Source organism: Mizuhopecten yessoensis, unplaced genomic scaffold (assembly GCF_002113885.1).
Source record: "Mizuhopecten yessoensis strain PY_sf001 unplaced genomic scaffold, ASM211388v2 scaffold4839, whole genome shotgun sequence".
NCBI classification, from domain to species: Eukaryota; Metazoa; Mollusca; class Bivalvia; order Pectinida; family Pectinidae; genus Mizuhopecten; species Mizuhopecten yessoensis.
The window spans coordinates 648320-669965 of record NW_018405747.1 but is presented as its reverse complement, the minus strand read 5'-3'; the positions used below and the strand labels follow the sequence as shown (position 1 = coordinate 669965).

The following is a 21646-nucleotide window of genomic DNA, read 5'->3' as shown; positions in this document are numbered from 1 at the left end:
CTGGCCAAATATCACGACCCTGGTCCTTATGGAACTTGGTAAAAAGATTGTTAAAGCTTTTAACCCATGTTGACCTTTGACCACCGACTTGCATTTACAGTTGACCTTTGACCTCATTACTGTTATTAAGAAAAAGATTTGCACTGCTGGTCTACATAACATAGCCAAGTATCATAACTCTAGTCAAAATGGTTCTAAGGTTATTGTTGTTTGAAATTTTTAACATATTTGACCCCTGTGACTTTGAAAATAGGTCAAGGTCATTTTAATGAGGAAATTTTATAGCACTCCATTGCCAGACAGTGCTGCTTGTTACCTTACACAAAAATAAATGATCGCTATTAGCTGCAATGGATAGATGCTGCATTAGACAGATTCACTTGTGTCGAACGTTACCTGCTGCACCAATAATTGTAGAAGTGTAACCATGACAACAAGCTTTTGGTTTATTAGGTTGATCACTATGAAGTTGCATTCTACAAACAATCTTCATCATCAAACTATGTGTAGTATGCATCCTCTGATGATTTAACTAACATGCACAATAAGTGAACAGAGAATCCAAAGAAGATTTAATTTGATGTAGCAATTAGCGTCCTAGCGAAATAAACATACGAATGCACTTTGGATAGACACAGTATTGTATATGACCTTGATGACTCATCAGTGAACACAGAAATAGTTCTGGTGGTTTGGTTTGATTGGGTAATATGGTTGTAGTGTAATTGATGCTTTGATAGGATAGAGTGGCATGTGTTGAGGAGGGATCATGGCTGATGATTCTCTGGGTGAGATGTATATCACCTGCCCGTTTCTTTACCTTCATGAGGTACGTACATGATGTACGTACATGAGGTACGTAAGAACTATCATGAATATGGGAGTTCACATTCTGGTGATTACAAACAGAAATTTGAAACCATTATCATTGAAGACTATAGCTTCTAAAAATTAAAATTAAAAAAGGTACATCGAAAACATGATACTGTGAAATCATTAACTTTCGTAGGGGTTTCAATATAATTTATTCATTGTGTACATATGTACTTTTTATCCACGAATTAATATGTCCATGAAATGATTACAGGTTTGACATAAGGCTATTAGTATATATAACTGCCAGTGGAAATCCATGAAGTCATGTACCCACAAAATTGTGACATGAGGTGCCCAGCCGTACTCCTAAATGAATGAATACTATACTATAGTCATGATTTAACCAGACCTTGACAGTCTCAGAAGATTTTTTTGTATGGAGCTGCTCGATACTCCGGTCAATAAATAAATTCGACTTAAACCAACAGGACGTGTGGAGTTGTTATTTCAAAAAATGCCCTGTGACAAATCATGTTTATAGTATAGTAGTCACTCATTTACGAGTACGGATATGGCCGTGCAGGCGGGACTCCATAGGATACGTTCCGTCTCACGAAAAACAGCCAACTGCAAACTAGCGCAGTGTATTACTAGTTTTATTAATACTTTCAATCACACTTGTCCGATTTCTTGCAAACTCTCACCCTAACTTACATATAACTCCTCAAAAACACCAAATACCAAGTGCTTTGTACCAAATTGATTGAGTCTCTCAATTCATATAGAAGAGGAAGGATTTTGAAATGAATCTGTATTTCCCATATTGGGCAATATACCCCGGTGTCCCTATCGGGACCACACCTTCTGTGTATACACAATTGGAACCTGCTTACCAAGGATGCTCTACACCAAGTTTGGTTAAGGTCCCTTTTCAGTACAGAAGGAGAAAGATTTTAAATATTTATCATTATGTTTCCCCAGAAAGCTAATATCCCTCCAATTGTAATGAAGGAGAATCATTTTAAAGATTTACCTCAATTTCCCCTATAGGGCCTCGCCCCTCTGCCCCCTTAGTGGTGGGGGTCAAACCCTCTGTTTATACAAAATTGAGTCCCCCAGGCCAAATTCAGTCCAAATCCACTAAGCTATTCAGGACAAGTAGTGTTTCAAACAAAATTTTGACGAACCACGTGAGCTACTTAAAACATGCATACATGTATAGCCAAATTTTCGACTTTGGTAAGCTTCAGACTCTGGTTTGGTTTTAGACATGTTTTGTTACTTTAATTAGTTTAGATTATAGATATATTTTGTTCTTTACAGGCTGTTTTAGTTATCTGCAATTTTATATAGTAAGTGTTACGATTTTCTTCCATAAGATTTTGTTATAGGTAAGGGTTTTGTTACTTACATTCAACTGAGGATTCCCATTTATCCAGCAGAGTAGAGAAGTTAGTGGTATGTCTCCTTCCCTCTGACATCTTGGTGAACCTACACAGACTCAACCTCCCTGTTAGCTGGTGTGTGTGTTATGATGCTGTGTGCCGTGCTGACGACCTCAACCGCTCAGGCATTACAAGGTGGTACCATCAATACTGTCTACTCTATTTACATCATGGATGTGCATTTAGGCAATTGTTCAATGATGTTAAACAGTATTTCACGCATCATGCCAGATTTTAATACATATGTTATAGCTTGCCATATCTAATACAAAAAGATAATGTAACTATTTACCAGGACATTAGCAGTACACATGATTACACACCAAACTACTAACACAATAGTACATGCCAACACTAAACGGTACATACAACTACTAAACCATCCTTGACACTCCAGGGGTTACGCTTACTTACGCTCTCCTCGACACTCCAGGAGTTACGCTTACTTACGCTCTCCTCGACACGCCAGGGGTTACGCTTACTTACGCTCTCCTCGACACTCCAGGGGTTACGCTTACTTACGCTCTCCTCGACACTCCGGGGGTTATGCTTACTTACGCTCTCCTCGACACTCCAGGGGTTACCCTTACTTACGCTCTCCTCGACACTCCTGGGGTTACGCTTATTTACGCTCTCCTCGACATTCCAGGGGTTATGCTGACAGATATCAGCCTAGCGATTGGTCAGTATTTTTTTCCTGAGACCAATCAAACAGCTATTTTTGTGCCTTCAATTTTGCCATGACATATTCCAGGGGTGCAGAGAGCAAAAGTGAGCGTAACCCCTGGAAATCGAGGATGCTACTAAACATAAGTACACAAATTTTAACAGGAGAGACAGATAAACGGGAGAGACGGAGAGACTACCTCTGTCCGTGATAGCATTGTCTTCAATATATATTTAGCAGCAGTTTATGGGGCAAAGAAGTAATTCCAACAGTGTGGACAAGTTTAGGTTGTCAAATTTTCGGAGCGATCCGCTCCTTTATCAAGACACAGTGAAACAGAACAGTTACATGTACATAAACATCATATTACAAGAAGATAGAACTGATATACTATAATTGAAAATATAGCTATTATATAAAACCAATAGTTTAGCAACAGTTTGATATACTGAGGATATGTATACATATAGGTTCAGTTTAATAACTCCTTGACATAATATCTTTAACACTTTCATCTTTTCAAGGAGATCTATATATCTTATACAATTATAGCCTTTTGATTTCGGTCGATACATGGTTTTATAGACCCGAGAAAAAAAATTGACCAAGGACAAAGTCTGGGCCCGTATTCATAAAACCATTCTCATGCTCAAGCATGGATTATGTGCTCAAGTCTTATTTCTTGTTACAGTTATAAATTATTTAAAAAATCTTATTTTGTAAAGGTTTTGGACAAAAATTGAAGAAACTTGAAGCCGAATACTGTTTTCAATATTTAAATTTGACTTTTTGATCGTTGACATGATTGAGGTGGGTTACAAGAAAGCTGGCTTGATTGAGCACAGAATCCATGTTTGAGCATGAGAACGGTTTCATGAATACGGGCCCTGATGTCAATTTTTTTTAATTTTTTTTTTAAAACCCATCTTTGAAATCTAATATATCTGTCAACATTAAATGTATATTTATTAGGTGAATTAGTATCATACCTATGTATATATATATATATGAATAGTTAATGTGACTCGAATACATTCTATATAATATATTCATGTATAATTATTTCATTATGAGAATGTTTATGAAATAATTATCTCCCCTCTAAGTAGTTTAACCAAACACTTGTCTTTCCCTATTTACTACAAATGGCTTAAATAAAATATATATACGAAGTGTTCAAACATGTAAAAAAAATCCTGTACCTTTCAAGCATTATGAAAATGGATGTTCTTTTTGAGTTGGGTTTGGATGAGAAAGGAATGTCTTCTAAAATGCTGCCTCGAATGACCAAAAGGCATACAGGGCGTGTATCAATTATCTGGATATTTAAGCAATCATGGCAAGATATTTTAATTAAAAGTTATCATACAAGCAGTTCCCAATTTTGGGCTCAGTATCAAGTAGGACATCATCCAATCAGAGTCTAGTCGGTTCTCTGGAGACATTTTCAGAGTCTAGCTGCTTCTCTCAATACCCCTGGAGTCTAGCTTATTCAAAAATAGTAGCATAAATATATGGTAGTAAAATTGTTGGAGTGAGTAGCCCCTGATGCGCCAAATGTATTACTGTTTGTAAGTATGTTGCTAACAAGAGTAATTAACAGGTTAACTGTTTCTTGTGTGTTAGTTGTATATAAAGTGTGGGTTTAAACCACTTCTATAATACAATCATGGTGTAGCAATATGATTGTGTTTGTCTCTTAATACTAAGTAAGCACGTACATTGCTATCATATAAAATTGTCTTACCCATAGCATATGTCTGATGCATGGTGTACTTACTGTAGTGGAGATATCAATCATGTGCAAATTTTGACCAAAGGAAACCCTGTGACCAAGTTCATTATTAAATGAAGAAACTTCATAGCTCTTTATAGCTCTTCATCACAGGTATACTCATGGACCAAATATCTAAACCTTGGCCCTACAGAATTAACTAAAAATAAAAGCAAGATTTTGTAGCTTTTAACTTATTATAGCCTATGTTGACACACGCTGGTTAAAATTGACTCTGAAGCAATACAATAAGTAAGAAAACTAGAACACTGACAGGTCAGTAAGGGCCCCGTCTTGTGGCAATATATTCCCCATAATCACCAAGAAGCAATCTGCCCATATAGCGGAGCTTGACGTTTGACATTTGGACTTCAAAAAGAATCGCAAGGAAGCAAAATATACATTTTACATGTACTATGATGTGAGTCTTGTTTCCTTCCACCTCCATATTTGCTGGGCTAACAGAAATGTAAATAACGGTGCAATACTCATTTGTTAGCTTTGATTTGTTTTATTTCACCTTAAATACCTCCCCCATCAAGAGCCAGGGTCAAAGTCAGAGATCCATTTTGTCTTTGACCTTTGGACCCAAATGACCTTGACCTTTAACCCAGTGACCCTGATCTTTGGTCAGTTGACTTATTCTTTAATTCCAACCAATTTTGCTTCATAATATCATAACAAAATGTTCAGTGGAAAAAAAAATTGACCTTGACCTTGAACCTTTGGACCTGGTAACCTGTACCTTTGGTCAGTTGACTCTGTGTTAAGTTCTGAACAACTTTGCTTCATAATAACATAAAAAAAATGTTCATCAGTAAAAAGATACAATATTTGACCTTGACCCCTTGACCTTAAGTCAGTTGACTTCTTGTTAAGTTCCGACCAACTTTGCTTCATAATGTCATAACAAAATGTTCATCAGTGGTAAGACACAAAACTTGACCTTTGACCCAAAGACCTTGACCTTTGGTCAAATGATTCCTTGTTTAATTCCGACCAACATTGCTTCAAATTGTCATTACAAATTGTTCACCAGTGAAAATATACTAAATTTGACCGTGACCTTGACCTTCAGTCAGTTGACTCTTTGTTAATTTCAAACCAATTTTGCTACATAATGTCATCGCAAAATGTTCAACAGGGAAAAGATACAAAATTTGACCTTGACATTTGACTCAGTGACCTTGACCTTTGTTCAATTGACTCCTTGTTTAATTCTGATCAACATTGCTTCAAAGTGTCATAACAAAATGTTCACCAGTGAAAAGACACAAAATTTGACCTCTGCCTTTGACCCAAAGACCTTGACCTTTTGTCAAATGACTCCTTGTTTAATTCCGACCAACATTGCTTCAAAGTGTCATTCCAAAATGTTCACCAGTAAAAAGATACTAAATTTGACCTTGACCTTTGACCCAATGAACTTGACCTTAAGTCAGTTGACTTTTTGTTTATTTCCAACCAATTTTGCTTCATAATGTCATAGCAAAATGTTCACCAGGGAAAAGTTAAAAAATTTGACCTTAACATTTGACTCAGTGACCTTGACCTTTGTTCAATTGACTCCTTGTTTAATTCTGACCAATATTGCTTCAAAGTGTCATAACGAAATGTTCACCAGTGAAAAGACACACAATTTGACCTTGACCTTTGACCCAAAAACCTTGACCTTTTATCAAATTACTCCTTGTTAAATTCCGACCAACATTGCTTCAAAGTGTCATAACAAAATGTTCACCAGTAAAAAGATACTAAATTTGACCTTGACCTTTGACCCAGTGACCTTTACCTTAAGTCAGTTGACTCTTTGTTTATGTTCAACCAATTTTGCTCCATAATGTCACAGCAAAATGTTCATCAGGAAAAAGATACAACATTTGACCTTGACCTTTGACCAGTGACCTTGACCTTTTGTCAACTGACTCATTGTTTAATTCTGAGCAACATTGCTTCAAAGTGTCATAACGAAATGTTCACCACTGAAAAGATACAAAATTCTAACCTAGACCTTTAGTCGGTTGACTCTTTGTTTAATTCTGACCAACATTGCAACAGTGTCATAACAAAATGTTCATCAGTGAAATGTTACAAAATTTGACCTTGACCTTTGACCCAGTGATCACGACCTTTGGTCAGCATGTTTCTTTGTTTAATTCCAACCAACTCTACAAATTTTGACCTTTGACCCAGTGAACTTGACCTCTGACCCGATGACCTTGTCCTTTGTACAGTTGATTTCTTGTTTAATTCTGATAATAATAATAATAATAATAACTAGATGTGATGAAGATCAAAACACGGGATTTCCAAGAAGAAAATGATCAAAGATATGTTTTCGAACTGACTATCGCTTTTAAACGTTTCCCTTTGTTTCCCTTTGCTTCCCTTCTCTGACAAACGTATTTTGTAGGTTTCACTTGTTTTTTGGCCTGTATCACTTACTGGTCACCGAGAAAAGCCTGATTAGCTTCAGCAATTTATAAAATATAAACAGAACACTTTTACATATTGAAACAGAAGTTATGAAAATATATCAGTGATATATTATGAATTATCATAATGAATGTCTGTGGATATTATTGAGTAAAAATAGAAAACAAACATTTAAACATACAGTGAGTAAATTGTTTCTGGACATATTGAAGCTGACTATTATGCCTAATAAGTTTTGAAGATTTACCTTGTTTGTGGATAAGGGGATAAGGGCAGATCTGTGATTCAGTAAGACCACAGTAAGGAGACACTCACTGTCTCTACGTAGTTTGAATGTTCTGTAACGGGTTATTGCCCTTTGAACGTGTGCTAGTCTACAGTAGCTGACTGAGTAGTGTGGGATTCCCAGAGTGCGAAATGACTTCAGAGAAAGAATGATAAATATAGGCAGCCAATGGGTGGTGTTGACGAATGTAGTCCGTAAAAGTCGTATAGTCCCTCAACTACATCGGGGTGATGAATGAAACGAGCATTGTGTCTATATCGGTTCGGTTTGCCATGCCAAAGAAAGGCTGATGTTTCCCCACTGCAGTAGAGATGTAAACTATCCCTACTTTCAAGATTGAGAGTGGGTAGTAATTGATGTAGTATTACCAGCGTGTATTAGATGTCTTAATATAAATCAAAGTACTGAGAGTACTGAAAACACTTCAAAATCGCACAAAAATGACAAAATGGAAATCACTAATAACAAAGTGGTATATCTTCGTCATTGTTGATGCTATGACCTTGAAACTTTGGAAATACCTTGAACAGACCTTGCTCTTTAATATTTAATTTTATGATTTTTATTTTTGACCTATATTTGACCCCATAGCGAGGCTTTGAACTTGATATTCTCAGATAACGTGTCATTGAAAAAGGTTAGCCCCGCCTAAGCTCTACCAGAAGTATGAAGCGTTTATGCAGTACAACGAAAGCTTTTGAATGTATGGTCGTTCAAAAAACGTTTTAAAAATCTCTATTTTTAGATCTGTGACTTGACCTTTGACATTGTGATCATGACTTTGTTATATTTCCCCTGTTTGGCCCCGCCCTTAGCCCCCAGGGGGGCCAGAGCTATGGTTTATACAAAATTGGTTCCCCTTCACCCAAGAATGCTACAGACCAAATATGGAACAAATCCTTTCATTCCTACAGAAGAAGAAGGATTTTAAAGAATTTGCTTTATTTCCCACATTGGGCCCCGCCCCTCAGCCCCCTGGGGGGCAAGACCGACCCTTTATACAACATTTGTTCCCCTTCCCCCAAGGATGCTTTTGACCAAATTTGGTCAAAATCTGCTCAGTCGTTCATGACTAGTAGCGTTTTAAAGGAAAAATTGACGGACGACGGACGCTGCGGTATGGCATAAGCTCACCATGGTCCTTTGGACCAGGTGAGCTAAAAACACTTTCTTGTTGTTATAGCTTTGTACATTTACTACAAGAATAATACATTAGAAGGATTTTAAGCATGTCCGTTTTTTTTCTGGGATTGGCATATATTGTTCCATCTCTTTGGTAACTTATTTGATTTAAATTCAAGAAATCTTTTCCATGAACAAAACGTAAGAAGTCAGATTTAAGAAATATTGAAGCATTTACTGCTATATGTCAATGTTAAGGAGAATATTGTATGACATAATGTACAGTGTTAATTATCCAGTGAATATACCCATGCCATATTTTTTGGCGCATTAACCCATGTCATATGACCTATCAGCCCTGTGATTGGTTGTAAGTTTCAATTGTTTCAATTGTGACGTAGCGCCTAGAACAAGTACATGATGTCACAGACGTACGCACTAGAGTCAAAATGGCGTTTTTTTTACATTTCAAGGTTGCATGAAAATTGTCATTTTACACGGATAAATGTCGTTTTCATTTCATAAGAAATTTATGAAACTCGTCACTAATTTTTCATTTTAGCCAGAGGCTCGCTAAATTGAAAAATTCTGAGACTCGTTTCATAAATCTCATATAAAATGGAAACTCATGTAAGATCCTATATGTATGACATCTATTCTTCATGTAAATATTGAACTATATTTACCAAATAAATAAACAAAAATCATCATGAATTCTAAATCAAAGCTTTATTGACTGAAAACAAACATTAGCACTGCGTATGTGTATATGAGTAAGCTACATACCATATATATCTGGTACAGGAAACCTCTGGTCACTGGGCAGACAAGCACTACGTCAACACTCTACTGATGGCATTTATAATGACATCGCTAGTTCTGTACATACATGTACATTATACTTATCTTCACTCAATGTTTGATACTGTGGAAAGTAAGCTCATTTTTGACTTCAGATAAGATGATACTGCGTGCAACGGGGCAGACTGAGATTTGAACTTGCAACCTCTGCACTCTAGAAGGTAACTAAAACCAAATGATCTACCAGGTCACCAGGGATAGTTTTTTATTTTAAAGAATTCTCTTTTGATTTTATAATTGCCCGTTGTCAGTACACACGTGTCATCATGATTAATATATTGTTGATATCAAGATCTATACAAGATCTGTTAATTTCACAAAATGCCTATACTTGACACATCTGCTTTCTCCTTGGCTACCCGTGGAGGTGGAATGTTTTATAAGCGATACAGTTGGAGTAGTTATATTTTAGTTTTGTTGTTGTCCTCAGCACAGCAGTGTTTATATGGCAAGCTATTTGAATGATTTTCCTTCCATGTGTTTAATATTAAAATATTCACATCCATTACCTGGTACATATCAACATCCAGTTCAAACATTAAAGACGAGAATGAGTCAGTACAATGTGTATCATTGATCAGCTTCTCAAACAACTGATCAGCTTCTCAAACAATCTCTTATCTGAAATGAGTCAGAACAATGTGTATCATTGATCAGCTTCTCAAACAATTGATCAGCTTCTCAAACAATCTCTTATCTGAAATGATGAAAAAATATATTGCTTAGACATTAGGCCTATGGTGAGATCATTTAGTCCATCAGAACTGATCATTATCTACAACTTAATGAAAAAATTAGGAGACAATTACAATTAAGAGGCAACAAAACAAGAACTTAACCAAAAAACGCTGTCAATGTATTACAGTGTGTAATTTACAAAGAACATTGTCTTCTACTGTGAAATCAAATTTCGTGGTTTCCAGACAAAACACCATTTCATGGATACATGAATTCATGGAAACGAGTACCCTCACTCAAACTAAAAACCCCACAATAATTAGTAATTTCACAGTCTATCTGCATGGGTATCTGATTTTCGCAGGTTCACAACAGTAGCTAGCTATATAAGGTGAACACTATGACAGCAGTTTTTCCTTTGTTAGTAAATAATAGGTAACAAAATTAAAGCTAAAACAATTAAAAAACCCAGCAAAAGTCTGTCTCATGCAAAGTGAATAATATTTGTACCATAAAGTTCAAACAGGGCAGCAACAGATTTGCTCCCTTATAAGGAGTGATGAGATCATTGTTGATTAGTGGTTGCCATGACACATTTAGGCGTCCTTGACTTCCACCTCACAAAGACTTGACAGGTTGCCAAGCTCCTTGGAGTTGAATAGGATGGTGTAAGTCCTCTTGCCCAGCTTCTTGGGAATGATATCCACCTGGTACATGAATGTACTCTTCTTCTCCACCAGTCTGTGATTAAAGGAGAGAAATCAATAGGTGTTGGCTTGATCCAAATTTGGCAGTCATAGTAGATAGAAAGAAAACACTTCTTCAAGATGTGCCTAATACTGTGAATATCTTTTTAGCAGAAAATTCATTTCGTTGCTAGGGAATGTACAATTCCATGTTCAAAATACTACTCACAGAAAGATTTTAAAAAAGTTCTGCAAGATGGACCTTTAATTCTATAATAAATATTGAAAATTTCACTTGCCCTGACATAAAACCTACTAGCCTAGGCATCTGACTAGTTGAATTGTACATCTCTGTTGCTATTATTCTAGGTATTACATTTGTGTTCAATCATGGATAGACTCTTGTGTCTCGTGCATTAAACTCTAAAATTCTGATTGGGCAAAGTTGCTGATCAAGCTAGTTATTACTGATACAACTTTTGAAAATGAATTTAAGATCAAAAATTTGCCCAATTTATTTTTTTCCAATTATATAACATGCTTGTACTATAATACAAGTGCATTGTCACTTTCGTTATGTGATCAAAACGTTGCGTTCTATTTGTTACCATTTCAACCAACTTTGAAACATATAAATTTACACTATCAAATTTGTTTTTAATGACACTTAATGGCCAAAACCAAAACATTTGTACATTTCCGATCAGTTTACAAGAATTCACACAGATCAAAGGCAATCTGCAGAAGTATGGCAGCCATTGAACTTTTTGAACAGAACTGTCTGTACTTACCCTGGTTTGTATTTGGTGTCCTTTTGCCCTGCCCCACTGACAGACAGTTCTGTCCCTGTCAGGCTGGTGGGCAGGGGGTTGGTGAACGAAACTTCTACCTGGAACTTTTTGCCAACCGCCACAGTGCCAGGAGCCTGTGGTATTGTAAATTTAATCATTTTGAATCTGTGAACAACTATATATCTGTTTCAATATATATCTAACTTCTCAATCAAAATAATGTTTTTATGTTTGTAACTACTCCAATACAATTATGACATATATTTAACTACTACAATGAAATCATGACATATATTTAACTACTAGAATGAAATCATGACAAATATTTAACTACTCCAATGACATCATGACATATATTTAACTACTCCAATGAAATCATGACATATATTTAACTACTCCAAAGAAATCATGACATATATTTAACTACTCCAATGACATCATGACATATTAACTACTCCAATGACATCATGACATATATTTAACTACTCCAATGAAATCATGACAAATATTTAACTACTCCAATGAAATCATGACATATATTTAACTACTAGAATGAAATCATGACATTTATTTAACTACTAGAATGAAATCATGACATATATTTAACTACTAGAATGAAATCATGACATATATTTAACTACTCCAATGAAATCATGACATATATTCAACTACTCCAATGAAATCATGACAAATATTTAACCTCTCCAATAAAATCATGATCATGTTTAATTAACTTCTCCAATAAAATCATGATCAAGCTTTCTGATTTTCCATTGAAAATGTGAACCTCCATCCTACTGACTTTTTATTTTTGGACAGAATACCTACCTTGATTTGGATATCTGGCTTATCCAGGACGATAGCGTCTCTCTGGCAGTGGGATTGATTGGTCTTCTTCACAATTGCTATTAGGTTTACATCAAAGTGACACCCCTCTTTGACATGAGCAAAGTACTCGTCAAACGGCACTTTCATCTTCAGTGTGACAACTGAAACATCATTAAGCAGACTGCTACATTACACATTTTTCAGAAAATGATCTTTGTCTGGCCAACAGACTTGTCTTTTAAACAAAATTTAAAGAATCCTCCATTTCTGTTTGATGGAGACAGAAATATCAATCCAGCAGGAGGTTTGTAATTAATTTTTCTCCACGATTCTCAACGTAAATGATATATGGTAAAACCTGTAATCAATATGGACCAATATGTGGTTATGCCACCTTGATTTGTAAGACCACTATGGGTGACAGTTTATTTTTAAGTATGAAGTCTTTAACTGGAGGAATAATATAATAGATTGTCTGGAGGTTCAACCCTAATTTGAGAGATAGGACCATTAATGGCGACAGACTCACCTTTGACCTCTGTCTTGAGTAAAATTTCTCTGGTAAGTAGACATTAAGAGGGCATCAGTGATAGTCCTGCCTTTGTCTGGAAGATCAACGTTTTTCTGGTAGGACCTCTACAGGGCAAACAGACAGACCTGCCTTGTTTGGAGGTAGTAGGACCAATACAGGGCAAACAAACAGACCTGCCTTGTCTGGAGGTAGTAGGACTGCTACAGGGCAAACAGAAATACCTGCCTTGTCTAGAGGAAGTAGGACAACTGCAGGACAAGCAGACAGACCTGCCTTGTCTGGAGGCAGTATGACCACTACAGGACAGACAGATAGACCTGCCTTGTCTGGAGGAAGTAGGACTGCTACAGGACAAACAGACAGACCTGCCTTGTCTGGAGGTAGTAGGACCACTACAGGACAAACAGACAGACCTGCCTTGTCTGGAGGAAGTAGGACCACTACAGGACAGACAGACAGATCTGCCTTGTCTGGAGGAAGTAGGACTGCTACAGGACAGACAAACAGATCTATCTTGTCTGGAGGAAGTAGGACCACTACAGGACAGACAGACATACCTGCCTTGTCTGGAGGAAGTAGGACCACTACAGGACAAACAGACAGACCTACCTTGTCTAAAGGTAGAAGGACCTCTATAGGACAGACAGACAAGCCGTTGTCTAGCGGTAGAAGGACCTCTATAGGACAGACAGACAAACCTTTGTCTCAAGGTCAAAGGACCACTACAGGATAAACAGACCTACATTAGTATGAAGGTAGTAGGACCACTACAGGGCAAACAGACAGACCTGCCTTGTCTGGAGGTAGTAGGACCACTACAAGGCAGACAGACCTACATCAGTATGAAGGTAGTAGGACCACTACAGGACAGACAGATTTACCTTAACTTGAAAGTAGTAGGACCACTACAGGAGAGACAGACAGACCTTGTCTGAAGGTAAAAGAACTACTACAGGACAGACAGACAGACCTGCCTTGTCTGGAGGAAGTAGGACCACTACAGGGCAGACAGACAGACCTTGTCTGAAGGTAAAAGAACTACTACAGGACAGACAGACAAACCTTTGCCTGGCGCGATGACCTCCATGACTTTTACAACACTGATAGGTGGACAGCAGACTCCTGTGTAGTAGGTACTCCTCAGACTGATCTGGCCCCCAACCGTACGTTCTTCTTTAGACTTGTTCTCAATGGTGCATTCCCACTCAATCGGTTCACCATAATCATTTTTCTCTTTCAAGATGGTCTTAAAGAAAACATCCTGTAATACAACAGTCAAACTAATTATACATGTTTCACATAGACAGGTTTGCAAGTGTGTTACTTGCTTGGGAGAAAATTGTACAGATTCAGTTCATCACTTGAATTTGCTTATGTGAAGAAAACAAGAGACCCAATGGGCTTGCATCGCTCACCTGGTATTAATCTCACACTTGTAATCTTAAAAACAGACTAAAATACAGCTACAGGCAGAATATCAGTGTTTGATTCATAAGAACCTATTAAAAGATTGACGCCTGTGACCTTGAATTAGGTTGAATGTGGGTCCAGGTCATTCATTTGAACAAACTTGGTAGTCCTTCATCCCAGCATGCTACAGGCCCAATTTCAGTACCCTAGACCTTTTGGTTATTGAGAAGAAGTTGTTTGAAGTTTTTAAGACATTTGACCCCTGTCACCTTGACAGTTGGTCAAGGTCATTTATTTGAACAAACTTGGAAGCCCTTCATCCCAGCATGCTACAGGCCCAATATCAGTACCCTGGGCCTTTTGGTAATTGAGAGGAAGTCATTTGAATATTTAAACATATTTGACCCCTGTGACCTTGAAAGTGGGTCAAGGTAATTAATTTGAACAAACTTGGTAGCCCTTCATCCCAGCATGCTACAGGCCCAATATCAGTACCCTGGGCCTTTTGGTAATTGAGAGGAAGTCATTTGAATATTTAAACATATTTGACCCCTGTGACCTTGAAAGTGGGTCAAGGTAATTCATTTGGACAAACTAGGTAGTCCGTCATCCCAGCATGCTACTGGCCAAATATCATCAGCCTGGGCCTCTTGGTAGATATTTGTCTACACCTCTACCCTATAACTATCGACATGTAAACCCCCGTACCTCACTGTCCTCAGTGTGGTTGTAGATATTTGTCTACACTTCTACCCTATAACTATTGACATGTAAACCCCCGTACCTCACTGTCCTCAGTGTGGTTGTAGATATTTGTCTACACTTCTACCCTATAACTATCGACATGTAAACCTCCGTACCTCACTGTCCTCAGTGTGGTTGTAGATTTTTGTCTACACTTCTACCCTATAACTATCAACATGTAAACCCCTGTACCTCACAGCCCTCCTCTGGTTTATCGTAGATGTCCCGCCTGGAGCTTGTTTGGTTTGCCCTCAGCACTGCTGCTCTCTCTGCTGCAGAGTCTATAATAATAATGTCATGACAGATAATTGAATATTTCACACGGCACGAGAAAGTGAATATTTTATGTCAGTGACAGTACGGTAGGTTATTTATAATGGTGACTAACCTTCGGTGTACTTGTAATCAGATGTGACATCCTCCCACTTCCTATCATAACAAGGAGACCTGACAAAGCCCTTGTCCTTGCAAGGCTTACACACAGGCCTGTTTGTGCTGATATGGAAACCAACCCTGTACAACAAGTCAAAAATCTTACATGATTATAACCGGTTGATAAAGTTTCTATTTGATAAATACAAAAGCTTTTTCCTATTTATATTTATAAATTCCTTTAAAAAAAATCAGTATTACCAGTATATAATACAATACAAACAAATTTACCCCAACATTCTACAGTATACTGCTTTTATACATCAGTTTGATTTTGCAATCAGCTCAGCCCATAATCGTTATTTTAGAATATAGGGTGTGTTTCATTTAACAGGAAAATAAAATAGCATTCGTTGAAATTTCTATTGCAGTGCAATAGACAAGAGTGGGCTTATTACCAGGCATGGACTTATCACCAGAAATGGGCTTATTACCAGACATGGGCTTATTACCAGACATGGGCTTATTACAAGAAATGGACTTATTACCAGACATGGGCTTATTACCAGGCATGGGCTTATTACCAGACATGGGCTTATTACCAGACATGGGCTTATTACCAGGTATGTGCGTATTACCAGACATGGGCTTATTACCAGACATGGGTGTATTACCAGACATGGGCTTATTACCAGGCATGGGCTTATTACCAGGTATGTGCTTATTACCAGACATGGGCTTATTACCAGACATGGGATTATTACTTGACATGGGCTTATGACCAGGCATGTGCTTATATCCTGATAAATATCTTACACTAACAAGTGCATCTTATAACTACTAGAAAGTCATCCAATCAGACCTAAGCTCAACCAAAAGGTGAACAGTTTTTTGAAGGAAAATATAATCCTGGGCCCAGTTGTTCAAAACTATCGTTAAGCTAACGATGTTGTTAAATTTAACATGTCGCTAACCATGGTTTAACAACATCGTAAGCTTAACGACAGGCTGATCAGCTGTGACTTTTGGTCATGTGAGCAATTGAACTAAACCGACCTAAAGAACATTAGGTAAAGGTTAAGATAAATTAGCCATTTAGAATGCATGGAGGCCACATTGTGCATTTTTATATCCATTAAAAACCTGTAAACAGTCAGTCACCGGCAAACATTTTATAAATTCAAATGAAATTAATCCAATATAACTAAAACTGTAGCTTCTATGTCTGTACTTACTGATTATTTTTAAAGTTTTTTCTATATGACCCATCTTCCTGTTCAAACCAGTCAACTCTGTCTCCATTCACCTCAGCAAAGATGAATGGGCCATCATAAGGCATATTTATCTCACCACGCTTGATGGCCAGGACCGGAAAAGGACCACAGCAGTATATGCCTGGAGAAAGATGAAACAGTATCATTGTAGATTTCCACAGAAATTTATGAGATTGTTATTGCATTTCTGTATCACTTATACCCATGCTCATTTTCTCAATCAATTAAGCTGACCTCACCCATACCCCCACCCCCACCCACCCACATCTAAAATGTATGAGCAGTAGGCATAAACCTAGTATGTCCCTCACAGAAAAGTTGCTAGCCATCCACAATTTTCAGTTTACTGGCCAGACAACCACCTACATAATAATATTCCACTAGAAAACTACCATGTTATCCATGAAGGGGTGGGGAGGGGCATGAGTCTTTCTTAAACAGTCATCAGCAATATCAATTTAATTTGCATCTATGAATGTGCATGTGTTTATCAAAAGAAAAGAAATTTGACATACAAAACATATGGAAGCAGGGGTATCAGTGAAGCCCACTCTTTCAGTTGAATCAAGTTTGGATAATACATGTATGATAAATTACCACCACTAGTTTCCTGAGGCGTGGCATCACATGCCTGCCAGCCCCCGTAATCCTTGTCAACAATGTCCGGTCTGGCCATCCAGGCATCATTCCACACATGGAAGTTCCTATCATCATAGAATAAAGTAATAAAACCCAAATTAGTACTCAGGTAGGTTCTTTGACTGAAAACATACACAGCTGTCAACCAGGAGGATAAGTTATGGTTTTAATGAATATGACATTATTTTTTCAACTCTGACCCCATGCCATGACCCCAAAGAAATTTGCAGTAACTGTATGTAAAAAGTATAGGAGATTTATGCCCTTGATGCACATTAGGACAGAACGGTGAACAGAACACTGATCAAGGCCGTTCTGGTCTTTCATTTGTTACTTTAAATATTTTGAATATGGGCCTCTCCCTCTGCCCCAAGTGGGGCAATGCCTGTCATTTATATTCAATATTGAGTTGTCTTGGCCAAGCAATGCTCCAAATGAAATAATGTAGATATTCATTCACTTGTACTTGGTTCTTTGGGTCAGGAGATATGACAATTTTTTGTAGATTTCGTTTTTGCTTGGTTTTAATTATATTATTATCACGGGAGTCAATTAAAAGTGTTAAAATTAAATAAAAAAGTTTATAAGAAATTATTACGTACACTGCACTAATCTTTACCAAGATATCAATCTCTCACCAAACTCGAGGTTTATTAGAAATTATTGCTCCACCAATCTTTAACAAGATATCTTACCAAACAGAATCATTACAGAGATGCTCCACTCTTTCCCCATCCATATCATACACTGTGTCAATGGTCATACTTCCGTCAGTGTCGTGAGCCGAGGCAAAGTTCGTGACACTCCTAGCAGGTATTCCCAGGGCTCGGCAACCTATCAGGAAAACATTGTAAACACTCAATAAACTGACCTATCTACAAAGGAAACATTCTTAATACTAAATATACACTCTACAATCTACTCAGAAAACATTAGATACTAAATATACACTCTATAATCTACTCAGAAAACATTGGATACTAAATATAGACTCTACAATCTACTCAGAAAACATTAGATACTAAATATAGACTCTACAATCCACTCAGAAAACATTGGATACTAAATATACACTCTTCAATCTACTCAGAAAACATTGGATACTAAATATACACTCTACAATCTACTCAGAAAACATTGGATACTAAATATACACTCTATAATCTACTCAGAAAACATTGGATATTAAATATACACTCTTCAATCTACTCAGAAAACATTGGTTATGTATTATGGTATATATAAAGATAATCTCTTTACTATGCTTGGGAAGCGGTTATGATCAGGTCGGGGGAAACCACTAACTTGCGTATAATACGCAAACTCGCCTTTTATACGCAAAATGGGGTATGAATTTGTTACTAAAAATAGCCAAAATCACTTTAATAGTAACTTTTTCAAATTGTTTGTCCAAGTCGCATTTATTTAGTCATGAAATATCATACAAATGCAAACATAAAATGTATATCCATGTAGGAAAGTACCAAAAATAGATGCAATACTTCCAGTAAAGTTACATCAAGTTTCTAAGTAGCCAATGCTTTCAGTAAACATCTTTTAGCAAAACATTGTTTACCAATTGTCGTAAATAAATGCGATTTTTAATAATATATTGCAAAAGTTACTGTTAAAGCGATTTGGGTTATTTATAGTAACAAATCCATACTACAACTGATGTATAATAGGCGAGTTTGCGTATTATATGCAATTGCTGGTTTTCCCCAACCTGATGATAAATATATTTTTTATGATTTGAGGGCTTTTTCCTCGTATACAGTAAACGTACATGTCGTCAAAACGCCCGAGAAGACCCAGCACTGGCCATAACACACCGGCTCCTTGGTCTTAAAGTACTCCTCCAGGATGGGCACACTCCCCGTCCAATTGGAGGGAGAATTACCACCGTCATAATCCCCGGACCAGTTACCGACCAAAATACCACTGTTGTCATTGGAGTTCACCTGAAAAAGTTGTCATGTGATTTTGTGACAGTTTTTGTTCCAGCACCCTGTTACTATAGATACAATATTTTGTTAAACAGTTTCAGTTCAATATGAATATATACCTTGATGCTTAAATATTTAAGTATCGTTAAAACAAAATTCTCATTTTGAAACTCGTTAAGTACAAAATGGGCAACACTAGACGGGTGTACAAGTGTGAAACTTGATTTGTCTGTGAAACTACTGTTAAAGCATAATATTTCGTTGGGGATTTAATTTCGTTTATTTCGTTAGAGCACCACGAAATATAATCCCAACGAAATTTTAAGCACACAAGATATAGACTAAACGTAAATATGAAATAAATTATTACTTTAATTACAAACCATGCTGTATTCACATTTAGACAGAAGTCATGATAAATGGTGTTTGTAAAACAGTGATATAATTACATCGCTCTTTGTATGCAAACTATATAGAGCATGACGGATATCTCGCCCGGTCTTACCTGTACCTCGCAAGCCGTGCGGTGAAAACAAGTTGTATAGAAATAAAAACAAAAAACACACTAAATATTCCCTTTTTAAAAATAATCCAATTCAACAAAAAGGGTGTATAGTGTAAATAAAGCAGTTAACTTTGGATCAATTTCCGGCACGGCATGCCCCGATTTTGAAACTTTTTCAATGGAGACACAGGGAAATAAACTTCTAATGCAATAGACAAACTATTGCTTAAATGATTAAAACACACGTCTTCCTTCTGAAGTAATACTTACATTAAAATCGACATGATTTTATCACACGATGTGTCAAGGTAACCCTGAATATTTATTAAATGCATGCTCGTTTTCTTATCAGAATTTGTTTTATAAAATGTTGGTAGGCCTAATTATTTCCATTTTAGATAGCTATTAACTACCACACATGTTTGTTTAGACTAAATTATATGACCATTGAGCGATGGTCGATCTATAGTTTTCCACTGACTGGGGGGAAGCGTGGTGTGAAAATTTCACCTGGAGTGGACAGGTGATCACCTCGGGGGATGAACAGTAAGACAGACCTATTGTCTTATTGTCCAGGTGTCAAACAGAAAAAAAGTACTGGGTTTTAAAATATTGATTCCACGAAATATAATCTCAAAGAATTTGTCCCAAAACAAAAACAACGAAATTTAACCCCAACGAAAAATATATGCTTTCAGTAATTTAATCAGTCAGCGTTGCTGATTTGATGGGTCAGTATGACTTATTTGATCTGTAACTTTTCCTTTTTGAAATGATCAGTGCAATATATTTAATTTGTTAGTTTTACATGTTTGACTGGTCAGTGTGACTTATTTGACTGGTCAGTGTGACTTATTTGACTTGTCAGTATGTGACTTTTTTGACTGGTTAGTGTGACTTATTTGACTGGCCAATGTGACTTATTTGACTGTGACTTATTTGACTGGTCAGTGTGACTTACTTGACTGGTCAGTGTGACTTACTTGACTGGTCAGTGTGACTTACTTGACTGGTCATTATGACTTATTTGACTGGTCAGTATGACTTATTTGCCTGGTCAGTGTGACTTATTTGACTTGTCAGTGTGACTTATTTGACTGGTCAGTATGTGACTTATTTGACTGGTCAGTGTGACTTATTTGACTGGTTAGTGTGACTTATTTGACTGGTCAGTATGTGACTTATTTGACTGGTCAGTATGTGACTTATTTGAATAGTTAGACTTGTTATGGTGGCTGATTCATTTTGTCTGTTATACTTACAAGACTGGTCAGTCTCCTGACTACATCAACAGGGTTGCCTCGTGCTTTCATTGGAAAGTTCTTTCTGTCTAACAAGTCAAAAACACAGTCCAGCACTGGGTTTTCGAACTAGAAATAAAGTGAAAATATGTACTGCATAGTTATACTTGGCTTCTACTTTGTCTTTCGTCACTTCCACTTACAGGTACAGAAGCAGCAACAACAAGTTTTTCTCACTTGAGAGTTACTTCCCTTGTCAAGGTATTTATCTCTTACTTTGATGCGGTGCACTTATAATTCCTGGAAAGTAACATCTGTAAATTGTAGGATAGGTAGTGTGAAAGTCCTGTTTTTTATTCTGGTAACTTTCATGTGCTTATGTTAATTTTTGTTTTCAAATACTCAAATCAAACATAAAGCTATAATTCTGTAAAATGCCTGGAGAGAGTTTTATGGAATACTTTTGTAGAAAAGTACTTTTATATTAAATATTTCATGATAGTGACAATATGGTAACAACATATTTTAACTTCAGAGCTGATGGCACTTTTTAACTCAAGATTGAGTGATACCCATTCTGTTAACAGAAATCC

The 21646-nt window shown here is 36.8% G+C and overlaps 1 protein-coding gene across 1 annotated transcript in view; it reads right to left on the bottom strand.

Annotated features, from left to right (window-relative positions):
• The window catches only part of LOC110449942, a 68285-nt gene that overhangs the window by 29205 nt on the left and 17434 nt on the right, over positions 1-21646 (bottom strand). The window contains exons 6-18 of the mRNA XM_021497125.1: positions 21075-21182; positions 19148-19322; positions 18057-18195; positions 17320-17426; positions 16684-16843; positions 15465-15589; positions 15269-15357; positions 13985-14183; positions 12391-12551; positions 11563-11696; positions 10688-10826; positions 2676-2918; positions 2228-2339 (exon numbers count right to left, since the gene is read on the bottom strand). Of these exons, the coding sequence (XP_021352800.1) occupies positions 2228-2339; positions 2676-2918; positions 10688-10826; positions 11563-11696; positions 12391-12551; positions 13985-14183; positions 15269-15357; positions 15465-15589; positions 16684-16843; positions 17320-17426; positions 18057-18195; positions 19148-19322; positions 21075-21182 (1891 nt within the window). The remainder of the gene's footprint in view (positions 1-2227; positions 2340-2675; positions 2919-10687; positions 10827-11562; positions 11697-12390; positions 12552-13984; positions 14184-15268; positions 15358-15464; positions 15590-16683; positions 16844-17319; positions 17427-18056; positions 18196-19147; positions 19323-21074; positions 21183-21646) is intronic.